We start from the raw sequence: 19,299 nt of genomic DNA on the forward strand, positions 1-19,299 counted from the left end.
CTGACTCATTAGAAAAGATCCTGATGCTGGGAGAGATGGAAGGCAGAAGGAGAAGGGGATGACAGAGGATGAGATGGTTGGATAGCATCACTGACCCAATGGACATGAGTTGGAGCAAACTCCAGGAGATGATGAAGGACAGGAAGTCTGGGGTGTTGCAGTCAGTGGGGTCACAAATAGTTGGACAGACCAAGTGAACAACAACAACAATCAACAATGATGGTTAGAACCCAGATGCTTGAGTAATATTTGCTTTATCACAATTTAGGCACCACCTGTTTGAAAAGGCAGCCACCAGCACCATGACTCTCAGGATCTCTAAGTACAGACCCATTCCCAATTCATAATGGAGCAATTTATGTTTATGGTCAGAGTTTCAACTTCCAGTTTATCTTGAACTAAAACTACGTCTGTGGAAAGCAAACAGAAAGGGTCAGGATAAATGAGGCCAGCTTACAATGATAAATAGAGGACTTTTACAAATCCCACATTCTCTGCCCTTGTCATATTACTGATTTGTGGCTTCACATGTAAAAGAGGAGTTTGTCTTACATTCTGATTAGATGGTACCTTGAGACTTCAGAGCCAAAAGTAAGAACTGTTGTTTTCTTCACTGAAGGATGGTGGTAACTGAATTTTCACCAGGGAATTTTAAAAGCAGAGCAATCAGTTTATGCTATTCTTTACATACATTTGATCATTTCATCAGTAGTCCCTGATGAATGGCAATTTGATGTTATCTAAAACACACTTAATGGAATAAAAAATCTAGTACTAGAACTGGGAGGTGAATGAACCATAGGGTGTGGGAATTCAAGAAACTCTAAAAACCTATTTGCTCAATAGAATCATCTGGGGAACTTTCAGAAAGTGCAGAATCTGGAAACCCCACCTTGAACTAACTGAATCAGAATTTCCACAGGCTGATACCCAGAATTCAACATTCACAAAAGCTTTCCAGGTAACTCATAATTATCTAATCCACCCAAGTAAATTCTTGCAACATTTTTCAGAACAGAAGATTCTAAGTTCAAATGATGGCATCAACTGTGGTAATCAATTATAATCCTACATGAGATATAAGAACTAGACCTGCTGTCCCTTTCCTTCCTCCAGGTATTTCTTCTTTTTAGGACCCTGCCTATTTATTGATTAAACAAATAATTATTAATGGCCTAGTCTGCTAGACTTGAGAATATGATAGTGGACACAACAAAAATTATTATTTTCTCATGGAGCCTATTGCTCTCAGTCACTGGAATACTACAAGAGATCTAGCCAGGAAATTTTCCTGAATTTATATCTTGAGTTTTTTTATCTCACTTTTTGCACTTGTTACAGACAAGCCTTTGGGCTTCCTGGCCCAAGTGGTGGAGAGCAACTGTGGTCAATAACTTAAGTCTACATATCCTCCATTCAAGATAATAGCTAATTCCAAAAGAAGTTCTCTGGCTCAGCTGGAGCTGAGTAGCTCTCCTGAATCAGCCTCTGAGGCTTAGAGGTGAAGGGTCACCTTACAGAGACATAGTTGCTCCAGTTGAACTACATCATCAGAGGCCGGGGCAATTCTATTAGAAAGAGATGATGGCTAGACAATTAAATACATTTCAACTGCACTTCTCTGAGGACAATTCATTTGGGCTGCTTACTGTCTGAATTTTGGCTCTGCTCAAATAATTAAGCTCTTATCGTCATTCTTTCATTATTCACTGATAAAACATTTATTATGCATTGACCTGGTCCCAAGGATAAAGAGAAGCAAGAATTGGTTAGAGATTAGCAGTGAAGGCAAACAGGCCCATATGAACATTAGTCTGTAGCGAAATATTCTAAGTACCAAGAAAACACAAGAAACTTAAAGAAATCTTCATGTTTCCTTAAATGAGTCTTAATGGATATATAGACCTTTTCCTGGCCAGGTAAAGAGAGAAGGTTTCCAAACAAATCATACTGTTGAAACAAAGCTTTTGTGCAGCAGAAGGCAGTTTCATGGTTGAGAAGCATAACAATGGCTAGAAGATTAGTCATTGTGTAAGTGATTTGCCAGTCCTGCCACTGTGCGTTATGTAAATTAACAGCAAGTTACTCAAGTTTTAGTGCTTGTCTCAGAGGATTGTTGTGAGGATTAACTTTTCTAATGCATGTGAAGGGTTTAGAATACAGCTAGCACATCTTTGGGGCTTAATAAATGATTTATTATTGTTACCATTGTCAAATCATGATCACCATCATTTCAAAGAAATGTACTGTTCCTGGGAGTGTTTCTCTTACTTGTGAGAGGACAGCCCATTTTATTTACCATCATACCACAAATATTGTGATTTGGATGTGGCCCAGGTGCAAAGGAGTAAGTTCAAAGATCACGTACATTAGGTTGCTGACAAGGTCATGGTAGATGCCATAGACTTAGCAGAGGAAATTCTATTCTTCAAAAAACCACATGCTGTTTTTACATAATCATATACTCCCACCATGAATTACCAATTCTACTTGGTTTCATAAAAGATTTTTACTGACTATACCTGTCATTCAGCGCAGTCCCCACCATGGAGTCTATAAACCAGGATCTAACTTCATTATTTCAGAATAATGTTCCAAAGCATGAAGCAATCTCAAAAACACAACACCACACCACAGAGACAGCTAAATTCCAACTTCAGAATTAGTTCCTGCATATTCTCAGGACTTTGGCTCAAGGGATGAGACCAAAGTTCCCTTAGGTTTTAGTAGGAGTTAGAGAATTGTTTCTATTTTTGCCAATCCTTTATCTCTTCAGTAAATTACCAAGCATGAGGACAATATCATTTGGAACCAGAAAAATCCATCCCCAAACCACTGTCTTTGTTGATTCTTTTATTTCTAGCTTTGCCAAGGACCCAAACCTTGCTTCTTCTGTACAAATAGGGCTCTTTCTGTTAAAATTTGCCAGTCACTGTATAGGTGGTTATAAACGCAGATATAAAGGTCATGGTCCTTAGTAAGTGTCCCTGGGTGAAAGTCAGATGATTAAAATGAACACATACAAGGTTGTAGGAACCAGCACAAAGCCAGCGCAAAATAGATGCTCAACACGAGGATGTTCAGGTGAATTTTGTTTCCTACACTGAGCCATAAGACACTAATTATATTTGGTTTGACATTTAAAAAGCAGCAATTATATGTGATTCCAACTAATGAAGGTCCTGATGTGATGAATCATTGGGTATTGTTGGAGCATGGGAAAATACCCACATGGACTAAAGACCTGGCTTTTTACATTCAACTTTTTTTTTCCTTGTTAGAAAAGCAATATATCAGAGAAGAATCTTAAAGAATAAATTCATTTGCACAATCTCTCCACTTTTACTGCCACTCCTCGTGTGTAATCCATCATCACCTCTCACTTAGAGTACTGCAAGAGCTTCTTAACTGGCTTCTCACTTTCATTCTTTTTGAACTTGGGCATGAACTTGGGTGAACATACATGTTCACACATGTACAATGGACAGGAGTTTGAGCAAGCTCTGGGAGATGTCGAAGGACAGGGAAGCCTGGTGTGCTGCAGTCCATGGGGTCACAAAGAGTTGGACATGACTGAGTGACTGAACAGCATAAAATAAAAGAAATAAAAGCAAAAGTAAACACACAGGAGACTTCCCTGGTGGTCTAGCAGTTAAGGGTTCGCCTGCCGATGCAGGGGACACAAATTCAATCCCTTGTCCAGGAGGATCCCTCGTGCCATGAAATAACTAAGCCACAACTACACCACAACTACTGAACCCACACTCTGGGGCCAACAAGACACCTGCTGAAGCCTGTGAGCCTGGGGTCCACACTGCACAGCAAGGAGGCCACTTCAACAAAGAGCACCCCTTGCTCACTGCAACTCGAGAAAGCCCGTGCTCAGAATGAGCCTAAAGTCCACACTGCCCAGCAAGAAGGCCACTTCAACAAAGAGTGTCCCTTGCTCACTGCAAGTCTAGAAAGCCCATGCTCAGCAATGAGCCTAGAGTCCATACTCCACAGCAAGAGAAGCCACTTCAACAAAGAGTATCCCTTGTTCACTGCAACTAGAGAAAGCTCATGCTCAGCAATAAAGCCCGAGCACAGTGAAAAATAAAATAAATAAATAAATAAAAATAAGCAAATGGGACCTACTTAAAAGCTTTCCACTACAAAGGAAACCACCAACAGAACAAAAAAGACAACTTACTGAATGGAAGAAAATATTTGCAAATGATATGAGCAAAAAGGGATCCAAACAACATGAACAGCTCATACAACTCAATCTCCAAAAAACAGACAACCCAGTTAAAATATGGGCAGAAGAAATGAATAGACATTTTTCCAAAGAAGATATGCAGATGGCCAACAGATGTATGAAAATATGCTCAACGTTGTTAGTCATCCGCCACCGCCAAGTCACTTCAATTTTGTCCGACTCTGGGCAGCCCCACAGACAGCAGCCCACCAGGCTCCCCCATCCCTGGGATTCTCCAGGCAAGAACACTGGAGTGGGTTGCCATGTCCTTCTCCAATGCATGAATGTGAAAAATGAAAGTGAAGTCGCTCAGTTGTGCCCGACTCTGTGATCCCACGGACTGCAGTCTACCGGGCTCCTCCGTCCATGGGATTTTCCAGGCAAGAGTACTGGAGTGGGGTGCCATTGCCTTCTCCTGTTAGTCATCAGGGAAATGCAAATCAAAATCCTTTAATGAGGATTAAAGAAAAGGAAAAAAGAAAATGAAATCCCATGGTAGGCTACAGTCCATGGGGTTGCATGGACTTGGACATGACTGAGCAACTTCACTTTCTTGAGAATATTATACTAAGTGAAAAAAATCAAGCAGAGAAAGACAGCTACCATATGATTTCACTCCTTTCTGGAATATAAACTTGAAATGTTAAAAACAAACATACAGAACAGTGAAGTGGCTACTCTAGTGGAAGAGTTGGGAGGATGGTAAAATGGGTAAAGAAAGTCAACTGTATGGTGACTGATGGAAAATAAAACTTTTGATGGTGAGCATGCTGTAGTGTTTCAGAAGTTGAATTATAATTTTCCACACCTGAAGTTTATATAATGTTATAAACCAATGCAACCTCAATAGGGTGTTACAAACATTTTAAAGTCAAAAATGCTTTTTTCAGAAATTTAAAACCCTTCAGGAGAAAGAACAGCTGTCAAAAGAACACTTTGCTATGTGACTCAGGGAATTCAAACAGGGGTTCTATGACAATCTAGAAGGGTAAGAGGGGGAGGGAGATACAAGGGATATGGTCGTACCTGCGGCTGATTCTTGTTGATGTATGACAGAAAGCCACAAAATTCTGTAAAGCAATTATCCTTCATTCCAAAAAAAAAAAAAAAAAAAATTAAGTAATCTGAGAAAACCAGAACAAAAGGAAAATTTCCAATCTTAACAACAACAAAGAAAGAACATTTCCCAATTCCAGGAGGCGTTCATATCCTCCTAAATGTTTTGAAATCTTCTCATGTGTTGAATTAAAACAACTGTTCCTTTCAGAGACATGGGGGAGAGCTAATGCACCTGACCCAGCATGATGCCAGTGTAGGCAGTCAGCAGAGAAGGAGCCCAGCCTCTCCTTCCAGGGGTCAGGCCACACCATCCTCTGGGCTGTGATTGGCTCCAGCTCTTGGCTAAGGGACATTTAATGATGAATAAGAATGCAGCTAAAAGATCAGCTAGCAGAGAGAGAGAAGAGAGAAAGGCAGACTAATCTTGGGTGCGAGAAAAGGTAGTCCGGTCTTCATCAGGACAAAAAAGATTCAGGACAGAGAAGTGAGACACTGGGAAAGAGCTCACTATCAGGTTTGCCAAGAGTCAAGTAGGCTAAAAAGTTTTCTGTGTAGGCATCTTACTTCATGGAATAAAAGGAGAGGGAAAAGGTCATTCTGTAGTTGAATCAGGAGAAAAATAGAAATTCTCGGTGTCAAGCCAGAGATTCTAAAAGTACAGAGACAATGACATTTGAAGAAAAGCCTGAGGGCAATGGGAGCCTTGTAGACGAGAACCAGCTGTACCTAGGCGCGAGGCATCAGGCAAACGGGAAACCAGGAGCAAGTGGGAAAGCCAGGCTCTCTGCAAGGCAGGAGGCAAATGACAAGTGCGACTTGCCCAGAAAAAGCCTCAACAGGTACAGCTGGCAGGAGATCCAGAGACACAGTCAGGAGACTGACCAGTGGCTGGTGATCAATCGCAAGGTCTACGATGTTACTGGCTGGGCGGACAGGCATCCCGGTGGGCGCAAGGTCCTCAACCACTATGCTGGGCAAGACGCCACGGTAAGGAACTCAAAGTCTGCCCTCTCTCTCTCTTCCAGCTGCTGGGTGGCTGGGAGCTTGGCTGTCTTTCCAAAAGCTTTCCAAGTACGTGTTCAAGTTCCATGATCACTCATCTCCCTCCAAAGCAATTTTTCAGGATTCCCATCCAGAAAAACTTGAAAGTTAATTAAGCCTCAAGGTCTAACTATTATTTACACTAGGTTTGGGATGGGCTCAGATGCTGACAGTAGATACTATGTGTAATTCAGGTTTGGGTTTTTGTTCTTGGCATTATGATTTTGTTTTGTTTTATTTGTTTTGTTTTGAAATGGAGTCATTGTCTTATAAGAAGAACATTACAAATACGTGAGTAAAATCTGGAAAAAACAACTTCACCCAAGTAGAAACTTCTCAGACTCCTGCAACTGGAGTGCATGAAATAGACAGCAATTCATCTGGTGACCATCAAAACGTTGAACAATGTTTAAAGCGTACAGTGACACAGGAATTTAGACTTTGTAGAGTCCTTTTTTGTCGTGTAGTTCATTCAGTGTGATACGGGTAATACAACCCACTTTTCTGGAAGAGGTAACTGAAATCAGGGTGGTCAAGTGACTGACCCAAGTCCACCCAGCCAGCAGATCTCAGATTCAAAACACTTATCTTTCTTAACTTTCAGTCTTAACCACTTTCCTTCACCAAAATAGCTGAAAAAAAAAATAGATTTTCAATGGATTCCTAAAATACCACACATCATGTATGTTAAGTCACTTCAGCCACATTCAACTCTTTGCAACCCTATGGACCACATCCCACCAGGCACCTCTGTCCTTGGGATTCTCCAGGCGTGAATACTAGAGTGGGTTGCCATGCTCTTTTCCAGGGGATCTTCCTGACCCAGGGATCGAACCTGTATCTCTTACCTCTCCAGCAATGGCAGGAGTGTTCTTTACCATCAGCATCACTTGGGAAGCCCGAAGACATTATAGACACATTCAAATGCATGACCTCACTTAAACTTCACCATAAGGAAAGTGAATAGTATTCCCATATTAAAGAAAAAAAAAAGACTAATGCTAAAACATGAAAATAATGTATCTCACAGTCCACAAATAACAGTGACAAATTTTTAAATCACATAGGTTTTATACCATAAAGCCCTTTATAGCTGATATTAAAAATAAAATTGTCATTTAATATTGAAGAGGGAGGTTTCTCAAACCTTAAAAGCATTTAGGAATCCCTTCTAAAATATTCTATAAGAAAGTTGGTTTTAGCCCAATCAGGAACTTTTCCTCCATATTATACACATGAAGAAATGGAGAATAAAAGGTGTTAAATAAACTAATTCAAGATCAGAAAATTAGCATATTATAGAGTAGAAATTTAAACAGATTTTTTTATGTTACCCTTGTTGTTTTCTTGTTAGTATATAATTTTTCCAACTGCTGTCAAAGCATACGATTAAAAATATTGATTCATCAAGCTCTGCTCTGTGTTACCTGACTGATGAAAACAGAATACACAAGCATGCGGCAAGTCTGCAAAGTAAGAAAGATTTTGTTTCTTGACACTAGCAACATCTTTCCCCAATTCTTGTTTTCCCCAACTTCTCAACTTTTCCGTCTAATCAGGGTCTTCTACAATCTTCTCATCTTGATTCTGCAGTCAGAGGAATGCCTCTCTGAGCAGACCCTTCCACGTCCCCACCACTCTGGTCTGATCTGATATTTTTAAGACAAAGCTCAACGTTTTCCTGGGAAAGTGCGCATGAGCCTGTGGCCCATGATGGGAGTCTCACATGTGTCAGGAAGACCCTAGGAAGCCAGAGAGCTGAGGATAGAAGAAGCCAAGTGACAGGCATTTGTGCAAGAATCAGGGGAAAGATTAACAAAAATAAAGGGAAAAAATACTTGTTGATGTATGACAGAAAACCACAAAATTCTGTAAAGCAATTATACTTCACTTAAAAAACTAAAGTGGCAAAAAAGAGGAAGAAAATACCACAGATCTCATCTCCACAACACAAAGAAAATATGGACAATGCTTTTCTAACACAAGTCACAGAATCAGCTCAGAGGATATGTTAGAAAAATATGTACCTTCGACCACTTAAATATAACTGATAGACGTAGCTTGCAGCAAGCAGCTCAGCTGATGAATTTGTCATTTGCTGGTGAGTTTTTATCTCCCAGAAGTCAGAGAAAGACCACAATTCTGCATCCAATTCTAGTCAAGAAGGTAGAATTGATTAATAAAATAGAAACAATCAGAACCTTATGGGAAAATACGCATGACACCTTAGGATTTGTGTCTTGAGGATGAACACCCTGAGCATGGTCAGTCATGTGCCCCACACTTTTAGAAGGCAGATCCAGAATGTTCAGAGAAAAGTCTCCAGGGGATGATGGCTAGAGAAGAATGGAAGCGTGCCAGGAGAACTCTGACAACCACAGTATTCCATGGCCACTCAAGAGTACATGGAGCCTGAGGTGCAGTATACTGGTTATATAAGCCTGGGAAAGTCACTGGAATGCTCTGGAACTCAGCTTCATTACCTGCATAATGGGGATGACCTTACCCATCTAATTAGAAAATGAGACTAAAGCTTGTAAAGTGTTTAGCATAATGCCAGACACACTTTTCATTAAATCATAGCTATTATTATTTACATCACAGCATCCATAGCCTCAGAGATGTGACTCACATTTCCTGTTTACCATCTGCTTAGAAACCCTGATTGTTTGTTGCCAACTGGTAACAGAGGAATACTTGGTGGAGAAACGGCATGTTCTCTAGGGAAGGAGAGGAGGACGTTAAGTCAGAGAACCTGAGGTCAAATGCTCTCTCTCTACAGCCTAAAAAGTGTTTGCAGGCTGTGCCCTGAAAGGCAAATGTGCACCAAATATGATCTCTGTGCACAAGCCCTGGATCATAGCTGCACCTACCCAGAGGGGGGCGTCTTTCGTTATTTACATAGAAACTCTTCCCCAAGCCTCCATCCTTCTCATGAAAAGTACATAATGATACCAAGGTAGTTTGTTCCATAGGGTCACTCATTCATTCATTCATTCATTCATATGGTCAGTCATTCTAAAACTTTTTTAGGTGTCCACTCTAATGATTAAGAGTACAAATTTGGGAATGAAAGGGTGTGGTTTGCATGTGGGCTCCCCCACTTACTAGGTATGTCCTGAGGAGCTTGCTGAAGCTCTTGGAACCTCAGCTCCTTTGTCTAGAAAGTGGGATAATGATACTTTTATCTTACTATGGTTGTCAAAGTTGGCAGAGATAAAATAAAGGTTTTCTTCTTATATTGGCACAGATCAAACACTCAAAAAATGGTGTTTATTATTACTTAGTTATTCTGAGATAAGTTGTCATTTTGTCCAAGGAATAGTATTAAGAAAAATAAGTCTATTATACAAAACACAGGCACATCAATTCCTGTTATTGCACATAATAATCTGATTTTTTCAAATTATATGATTTAAAACTAATGCACAATGCTCATAACTAAAGTCGAGGCTCAGATCCTCTCACCTAGAAAAGCTTACCTAGGAAAAGCCAGAAACAGCCTATAAGTCGAACAAGAGGAATTGATTATATGGATTACAACATGTCCATATGAAGCATGCTGCATGCTAAGTTGTGCTGAGTTGCTTCAGTCACATCTGACTCTGGGCAACCCTGTGTACTATAGCCCAAGGCTCCTCTGTCCTTGGCGATTCTCCAAGCAACAACACTGGAGTCGATTGTTCTGCCCTCCTCCAGGGGACCTTCCCCACCCAGGGATCAAACCGACATCTCTTATGTCTCCTGCATTGGCAGGTGGGTTCTTTACCACTAGCACCACCTGGGAAGCCCCAAATTTTATATCAGTAAGTCAACAATATTTCTGGGCTCCACAAAAGAAGTAAACACAGTCTTGTGAGGTGTGCACAAGAGCAGCATGTTCAGAACAAAGAAGTCAGGGTTATCACCCAATGTGCATGGTCAGCCACCTCCTTGTGTCTGAACATCACACTCTGAGAGGGACAATGAGGAACTCAAATTCTTCATCAGAGTAAAAATCCAATATGACAGGAAAGAGATGACAAAAGCCTAGAGGAAATATAGCAAAATTTATTTCGTCTGCTTGGAAGAATGCAAGGTGGAAGAGGAACGAGTTGTGTGAAAGTCCAAAAGAGTCATGTGGAATCACAGAGGCAAGGCTGGGGCGGGGCAAGAGAGGATGTGTACAGAGGTGGGATACAGATCAGGTTCACATCGTGAGTAAGCACCAGCAGAATAGGTGTCCCGGCTTGGCCACATCCTTTGCTTAGCACAATCCTGGTCAACATGATGGCTTGAGGATGAGGAAAGAAGGAGGAAGAGAGGATGAAGGGTGTGGGAGGTAAAGAAAGAGACAAGAGAAGGAGGAGGGGGAGAAAGGGTCCTGGGTTCTGAGCGAAGGACCCTGGATTTTACCATCACTGTAGGTCTTCCTCTCCTCCTGCTGCAGGTAATGACACTTCTCCAGCACAGCATCCCTCCCTACATGCAGTCCTACAAGGAAACCAACCAGGATTCCAGCTGTTTATAAAAGGAAAGTTGTCATCAGTAATAACTGCATCTTTTGTGGGCTGTCAACATTTTTTTTTTTACTTTAAAATTAAAATTTAATTTGATTCTCATTTGAATGATGGTTCAGGTTGAAAAATAGGTATGAGAGTAAAGAGACAAGTGCAGTTAAAGTGCTAATGGGTGACAATGGCCATGAACAGGGACTGTTTTCAAATGCCAGCCTGGAGGTTGAGTAAAGGTTGAAGATCAAGAAGAGTAAGTCAAGGCAGAATGGGTACAGGTATCCGAATGGCTGAGTCCCTTTGCTGTCTGCCTGAAGCTATCACAACATTGTTAATAGGCTATGGTCCCATGTGAAATAAAATAAAAAGAGTCAAAATGAAGGAAGGAGTCCAGGGAACATGCTGAAGTCCTGAACAAGGCACTGACAACAGGAATGAGGGTGAGGGGATGGATAACCAGGAGACATAATTTATAACAGGGGATAAGTGGCTGGGTAAGTAAGCAGGAGTAAGGAGTCTAAACTGCCTGGTGGATGTCTATGTAGGTAAGTGGGTGGCAGTTGCCATTACAAGGTAATGAAGCCAGGAAGATGAACAGGTTTGGTGGGGACAGTGGAGAGAGAGAGTCTGGCCTGGAGCTCAGTTAAGTATATCACAGGAAAAAGTCTCAAATGATGAAAGTTCTCAAATAATAGAGTGAGTTATGGCAAAAAATAATAATAATAATAACCCTCTGTTTATCCCTGTGGGTGGAGGGGAATCTTGGCGACTTCATGTAAACATTCTCCACTCCAAAGTGGCTCTTTTCCACAACAAAGGCAAAGACAATATTCTCCCCATAAATCAGCCTACTCAAAACTTGTGATATTCCAGAAATACGAGGGACCTTGATTTAGCATTTGCCTTGAAACAGGAGAGATCTGAGAAGAAACAAGAAGAGGAACTACGCAAGGTGTAGGACTCAGTGTCCGTGGTTGGGTATTGAATATTCTGGGGAGTTTTGTTTTGGTTTTTTTTTTGGGGGGAGGGGGGAGGGGGTTGTCCTGCAAGGCATGTGGGACCTTAGTTGCCCAACAGGGATTGAACCCACACCCTCCATTGGAAGCATGGAGTCTTAACCACCAGATGACAGGGAAGTCCCTGAGTGAGCCTTTTGAGCTAAGTAAATCAAAATCTATGTTCTAGTTACATTGTTTTGTAACTATAAGCATATATTCACCATGGGTAGGTTTTTTTTCTGAATTTGGGGAAATTTCAACCCACTTCAGATTAACCAAATAGTAATAATATAAAAATATCATCATTTAATGGCATGTAATTCCAAAGCTTAAGCTTTTTGTTGCTAGGCTAAGTCTTCAGCAAGGTTTTGTAATGATTGAATAAAGGAATGAAAGAATAAATGAGCCCATGTGGGAGAATAAGTAATATCCACAGTTAGAAAACAAATTGAAGCTTCAGAGATTAAGCATTTCCCCAATATAAACAACACACTGCACTGCTCCCTATGCTGTATTTTGGTGTAAATTTTATAGGCACACACTCTGGTTGATTGCAGAACAAGATTTGGCAAATGGAGTGCTCCTGGATTTCAACCCACACGTGCCCTCTAGGCCAAGTGCCTTGATGCAGGGCACAGCCTGTATACAGTAGGTAAATTGTAAGGACATGATCCTTCTCAGGCCTTCTCACTTTACATACTTGTCTCTCCCACGAGGGATCATACTGCTCTTCCAATAAAGGACACCTTTCCATCCCCCACTAAATAACAGCAAAAAATCAGCAGGATTTCCAAACTCACTTGTGAAAGCAAAGACAATCACATCTTTCCTCTGTGTTGATACTGTTTGGGAAATAATCAGTGTAGAAGCTACAGTGTAAATTTATGAATAGGTTAGGAAATAGCGATGATGGTTGAGAAGTGAATCAAAAGATAACAGACGAAAATGAGAGATGATAAAGTAATTAAAAGGTCAGAAAATAGAGATGCTGAGAGTGGGGAAGAGACAGCAGTGCTTAAGACCCATATCCTTTGAACTCAATACTTCTCAACTTTCTCCTTGTTAGAGAAATCATATACTGCTCTATTCATTCACCCTTTCCCTTACTCATGAGACATCTCTTGATCACATGTCATATTCCAGGCACAGCAAGAAACATCAGGTATAATTTAATCAATAATGCATGGTCCCAGTCTTCAAAAAAGTCAAAAGCCACTAAGAAGGCCTTTGTGAATACACAGGTTCACTGCAACATCATTTGAAAAGCTTTAGGAGCACAGGGTCATGGGAGCCCAGAAGAGATCATAAATAACTTTCCTGACTGTGTTAGGAAGGCATATTTCATTTGGTTGGTGAAGAATGAGAAGGAAGTTTAAGTAGAAAATAAATGGAGGAAAGCAGTCAAGACAAGGGGAGCAGTATGTATCATGAAGCTTCAGAACTACACAGGGTCATGGAATGTTTATAGAACAGGGAGACTTACACTGGACAGGATGAGGCCTGAAGGCTATGGTGAGAGGTAAACCTGGAGAAGTAGGTTGGGGTCACAGACAAAGTGATGCACGTGATTAAAACCTAAGGTGGGAAACACCTTTACTAACTGCCTAGCATGCATGTACTGGTCTTAATATCCTCCCAAAACAACCTTGTGTCCCCCTTCTTTCAAGAAAAGAACTGTACATGTTAAGGCTGGAATGGACCTTATGGCTTCCTGGCTTTAAAGCCACATAGCCTTGAGTTCAGGCTATGGTTTTTCCAGTGGTCATGTATGGATGTGAGAGTTGGACTGTGAAGAAAGCTGAGCACTGAAAAATTGATGCTTTTGAACTGTGGTGTTGGAGGAGACTCTTGAGAGTCCCTTGGACTGCAAGGAGATCCAACCAGTCCATCCTAAAGGAGATCAGTCCTGGGTATTCATTGGAAGGACTGATGCTGAAGCTGAAACTCCAATACTTTGGCCACCTCATGCGAAGAGTTGGCTCATTGGAAAAGACCCTGATGCTGGGAGGGATTGGGGGCAGGAGGAGAAGGGGACGACAAAGGCTGAGATGGTTGGATGGCATCACCGCCTTGATGGATATGAGTTTGAGTAAACTCCGGGAGTTGGTGATGGACAGGCAGGCCTGGCGTGCTGCGATTCATGAGGTCGCAGAGTCGGACATGACTGAGAGGCTGAACTGAACCGAACTGAAGCCTTGAGTTCAAATCCTGGCTCTCCCACTTACTGTGGAAATGTCCTGAGATTTGGGGTCTTTATATGTATAACAAAAATGATGGAACCTCACAGAAATAAGTTGATGATGCTGAGTTGGCCCATAGAGCACCTTGTACACAGGAAACACTTAAAAAAAGGTGTTACTCCCTCTCCCCTTCATTTAGTCCAGACTTTCTTCAGGAGGAGCATATTTGACAAATAATGTTAATTTTTAAAAAAATAATTCATTTTTGAAGGTCTTTCGAGAAGGAGATTATACAACTTACTCAGTATCCAGACTCTAATAGGGAATTCCTTCAAACTGAATATTCCAAGACCACCTAAGCCACTTTTGTGCTGCCCACTAATACAATGAAAAGAGTTCCACACAGCAGGGCAGTTCTTACTCTTCTGGAAAACTCTGTGGGTCTTCAGTCTCTGTTGTCACAGTATTGACCTGTGAATCTTGCTGAAGATCAGAAGAAACAGTGAACCCAGAGGAACATTAGCATCAGCACACTGTTCCAGGGCTCCGGATGACTGCTCAGAGTAAGATGCAAATCCAGGGCCTCACCCTCCTCTACACTCTGATCTTGATCCCTCAGACTGTTTCTCACCCTCATCTGTTCCTTAACAACAGGCAGAACATGATTTTTCAGTATGGGCCACCCTGAAACGTTTAGTCACATTGGTAATCACCGAATAACTCTCATCCTGGTTAGGTAAACTAACTTTAGAGTCATTGAATGTGACAAGAAAACACATCTTTGAAAGCAGCATTTCCCAAGGGGGTCAGAGAAAGTGTACAAAGGCAGAATGAAGAGTAGAGCCTGGACTGGTTCTAGCAGATGCAAATCCCTTCTTACATCAGTGAATCTAGAAAAGTGAGTCTAAAGAGTTGAGATTGCACCCCTCTGAATAACCTCATATATTATATATATATATATATATATATATATATATATATATATATATATATATACACACACACACATACAACCTACACATATGAAAGTGTTTTATGTGTAGGCTTGTATGTAGTTCTAGATATACCTAAAGTTGCTTTAGATTTTGAAGATGGAGGGTTCATTATATTCACTAAAATAATACCGAGCTTACTCCACATTAAACATTGGAGTATGGAAAGAAAATCTCTGAACTGTTATACTTTATTGAAGACAAGGAAGGAAGGTAGCTCTTATCCCTCTGTCTTAGTCGCTTAGTCGTGTACAACTCTTTGCAACCCCGTGGACTGTAGCCCACGAGGTTCCTCTGTCCATGGAATTGTGCAGGCAAGAATACTGGAGTGGGTAGCCTTTCCCTTCTCCAGGGGATCTTCCCAACCCAGGAATCTAACAGGGCTCCACCACATTGCAGGCGGATTCCTTACCATCTGAGCCACCAAGGAAGCCCAGAGGTATACACATAGGAAAGAGAACTAATATGTCTGAGAATTTACTATAAGCCACTCAGATTCTAATCAGTTCACTCAATTTTTATAATAACTTTATATATTGAGTAGCTATTACTGTCACTCCCGTGTTAGGGAAGAGAAAACAGGAGCATGGACTGGTCAAGAGACTTGTCCACAATTACACAGCAAGTATCGAACTTGGGTGTAGGAAGGCTGCTCGGGGATCCGGTTTCTTAATCAGCACTAGGCAACACCACCACTCCAAAGTATTGTGTATGGATTCCACACATTCACATTAAAACCTTGGTTATTTCTCTTCATAATTAATCCTTCCTATTCTCAAAGTCATAATAGCAAGAAGTCCATTATCTTTCTCTTGGAGAAGCCTCCTTCCCCCCCAGAGCAGTTTAAATCCCTTCAGGGAAAAAAAAAAAAAAAAGACTGTCTCTTATTTCCAAACTTAAGCAGGACATGGGAACCAACACTGCTTCTCATAGCCACCTGGAGTTACTACTTAAAATGGGAATGGATTTGGAAAAATATAGTGGGTCAGCTCTATTTTGTGCCTGTCTCAAGCCCCTACAGAGAATGCTATGGTGTTTTTTTTGTTTGTTTTGTTTTGTTTTAGAAAGAGTGCTAAAGCTTCTTCAGTGATAAACTTAGCCAAGAAAGTGCCACTTTAGACAACTAAGGGTTCGAGGGCTTTGCTCCCATGCTGTCTTAGACATTTGTTATCATCATCAACTTTAACTTGTCTTTCCTTGGAAATAACTTAATTCAAGAGCCTCTGTCCACTGGTCCTTGACCAAGAACTAAAAGGGAAACTCTGATAGATGTGATTTGCATAGGCAGTCTTGGTTGCTGTATGCCCCAAATAATGTGGGCAACTTCCACACCATGCCTGAGATTTGACTCTAAAGATTCACCACGGCCCATAATCTCAAAGCCAACTACTTCTGGTGCTCAATAAAATAAACAACGATCTCTTCCAATGCTTGGGGATCAACTTTCTACCCGGGACTTCCCTAGTAAGCCATGCACTCAATGCGTGGATCTCCAGTGTGAGGCTTTCATAGAGGAATTCCAAGGGTAATTCTCATCAATGAACTTGAAGTGTCAACCTAGAGTTAGAAGTAAATGCTCTATAACATGGTTTGTTCTAATTCCTAAGCTCAATACAGAACAAAGTAAGGAAGCGGAGATATCTGTGTGTAAGTGTGTAATTTTTAAGCCTCTAACAGTTCTTTCTGATTCACAGGACGTCTTCAGAGCCATGCATCCGGACCCTGACATTGTGCAGTTGTACCTTAAACCACTGCTCATCGGAGAGCTTGCTCCAGAAGAGCCCAATCAGGAGAGAAACAAAAACGTGAGTGAGGTCCTGGGACTCAAGAGTATGCAGAGGGATGGGAACAAGATATATTTCAGGGCCAACTTATCATTTTCTGTGGGAAACTAGCCATCCTGCCTGGGAGGACCTTCAAGAGCATAAATGAGTAGATTCCAAGTACTGCAAAGCAATGTCATCCTCCTGAGATCCTCAGAATTCTTAAATGTCTGAGAAACAAAGGAATGGAATGCTTGGCCCTGTGCCAAACAGTAATTCCATGTTTCTAACTACCTACTTCTTGCCACGCAACTTACACATAACTTTTCTTTTTCCATGTCTGCTTATAATTGCTTGATGTTCCCTGTTGAACCAGTTTTCATGAGAGCAGAGACTATGTCAATTTTGCTCATCCCTGAGTCCTCAGTGCCTACCGGCACAGGATTGGACTTGTAGTAGGAATTCCATAAATAGCTTTTGAATCAATGATGTGACTATATCCTAACTATAGTTCTTTTTACAATTGGAGAAATTACAGTTCCAGGAGAATAAACTATCTTCTGAAAAGCAAAGGACAGGAACTCCAGTTCACCTCTTTCTGGCTCCAAACCTTTGGGTATTCCCCACAAAAAGCACCACTTTTCTTTCGCCAAGACTTTGGTTGACTGAAAAACTGTCTTCAGAGGGCAGGGCCTCCATAAGACTAGAATTCACTAGAATGGTTGCACATAAAGCTTAAAGGGATTTTAGCTAATATTAAGCACTGCATTTTTTTTTTTTTTTTTTTTTTTGCACTTCATGTTTTAAAACAGCTTACAATTGTACCATTCTTTTGAAATACTTTGTACAAAGTGGTGATCCAGATATCACTGTGAGGCAGAAAGAATAAGAATTACATTTCCACTTTAAAAAATGAAGAAACAAACTCATAAGGGGATAGGAGGAATCTGAGGAGACAGGGCTGGTTATGTGCAGGATGAAGAGGAATACTTAGGCTGACTCCTTAGGTCCATGTGCATCCCTCAAGGCTGTGTGTCAGGAAGCAATGCACTGTATTGGGATGAGTGCGCCCTCAGGCAGACAGCCTGGACACAGAGCCCGGTTCCTGTGACAAGGTGTAGGAGCCGAGATGCTGTTGTTCGGTCAGTAAGTCACGTCTGACTCTGCGACCTCGTGAACTGCAGCACACCAGGCCTCCATGTTCCTTCACTATCTCCCAGAGTTTGCTCGAACTCATGTCCATTGAGTCCATGATGCCATCCAACCATCTCATCCTCTGTCGCCCTCTGCTCTTCCTGCCCTCAACCTTTCCAGGCACCAGGGTCTTTTCCAATGAGTCTGTTCTTCCATCAGGTGGCCAATGTATTGGAGCTTCAGCTTAACCATCAGTCATTTCAATGAATACCCAGGGTTGATTTCCTATTGGACTGACAGGTTTGATTCCCATGCTGTTCAAGGGACTCTCAAGAGTCTTCTCCAACACCACAGTTCAAAAGCAACAATTCTTTGGTGCTCAGCCTTCTTTCTGGTCCAACTCTCACATCTATACATGACTACTGGAAAACCCACAGCTTTGACTATATGGACCTTTGTTGGCAAAGTAATGTCTCTGCTTTTTAATTTGCTGTCTAGGTTTGTCACTGCTTTTCTTCCAAGGAGCAAGCATTTTTTAATTTGATAGCCGCAGTCACCAGCTGCAGTGATTTTTGAGCCCAAGAAAATAAAGTCTGTCACTGTTTCTATTTTTTCCCCATTTTTTCCCCATTTTTCCCCATTTTTCCCCATATTTGCCATGAAGTGATTGAACTGAATGCCATGATCTTCATTTTTTGAATGCTGAGTTTGAAGCCAGCTTTTTTACCCTCCTCTTTCACCTTCATCAACAGACTCTTTAGTTCCTCTTCACTTTCTGCCATCAGAGTGGTATGATCTTCTTATCTGAAGTTGTTGATATTTCTCCCAGCAATCTTGATTCCACCTTCTGCTTCATCCAGCTCAGCATTTCACATGATGTACTCTGCATATAAATTAAATAAGCAGGTGACAATATACAGCCTTGACATACTCCTTTCCCAATTTTAAACCAGCACATTGTTCCAAGTCTGGTTCGAACTGTTGCTGCTTGACCTGCATACAGGTTTCTCAGGAGGCAGGTCCCATCTCGTTAAGAATTTTCCACAGCATGTTGTGATCCACAAAGTGTCAGAAGAAACACTAAACCCAGAGGAATATTAGAGTAGTCAGTGAAGCAGGTTTTTTGTTTTGTTTTGTTTTTCTGGAATTCTCTTGCTTATTCTATAATCCAACAGATGTTGGCAATTTGGTTTTTGGTTCCTCTGCCTTTTCTAAATCCAACTTGTATATCTGGAAGTTCTCAGTTCATGTACTATTGAGCTCTAGTTTGAAGGATTTTGAGCATTACCTTGCTAGAATGTGAAATGAGAACAATTATGTGGTACTTTGAATGTTCTTTGGCATTGCCTTTCTATGGGATTAGAATGAAAATTGATTTTTCAAGTCCTGTGGCCACTGC

The 19,299-nt window shown here is 41.2% G+C and overlaps 1 protein-coding gene across 1 annotated transcript in view; it reads left to right on the forward strand.

Annotated features, from left to right (window-relative positions):
* Nucleotides 1–5,965: 5,965 nt before the first annotated feature.
* Nucleotides 5,966–19,299, forward strand: part of LOC133056579 (fatty acid desaturase 2-like protein FADS2B) — a 39,367-nt gene continuing 26,033 nt past the window's right edge. Inside the window, exons 1-2 of the mRNA XM_061142000.1 lie at nucleotides 5,966–6,286; nucleotides 16,698–16,808. Of these exons, the coding sequence (XP_060997983.1) occupies nucleotides 5,966–6,286; nucleotides 16,698–16,808 (432 nt within the window). The remainder of the gene's footprint in view (nucleotides 6,287–16,697; nucleotides 16,809–19,299) is intronic.

The sequence above is a fragment of the Dama dama genome, chromosome 1 (genome assembly GCF_033118175.1).
Source record: "Dama dama isolate Ldn47 chromosome 1, ASM3311817v1, whole genome shotgun sequence".
NCBI classification, from domain to species: domain Eukaryota; kingdom Metazoa; phylum Chordata; class Mammalia; order Artiodactyla; family Cervidae; genus Dama; species Dama dama.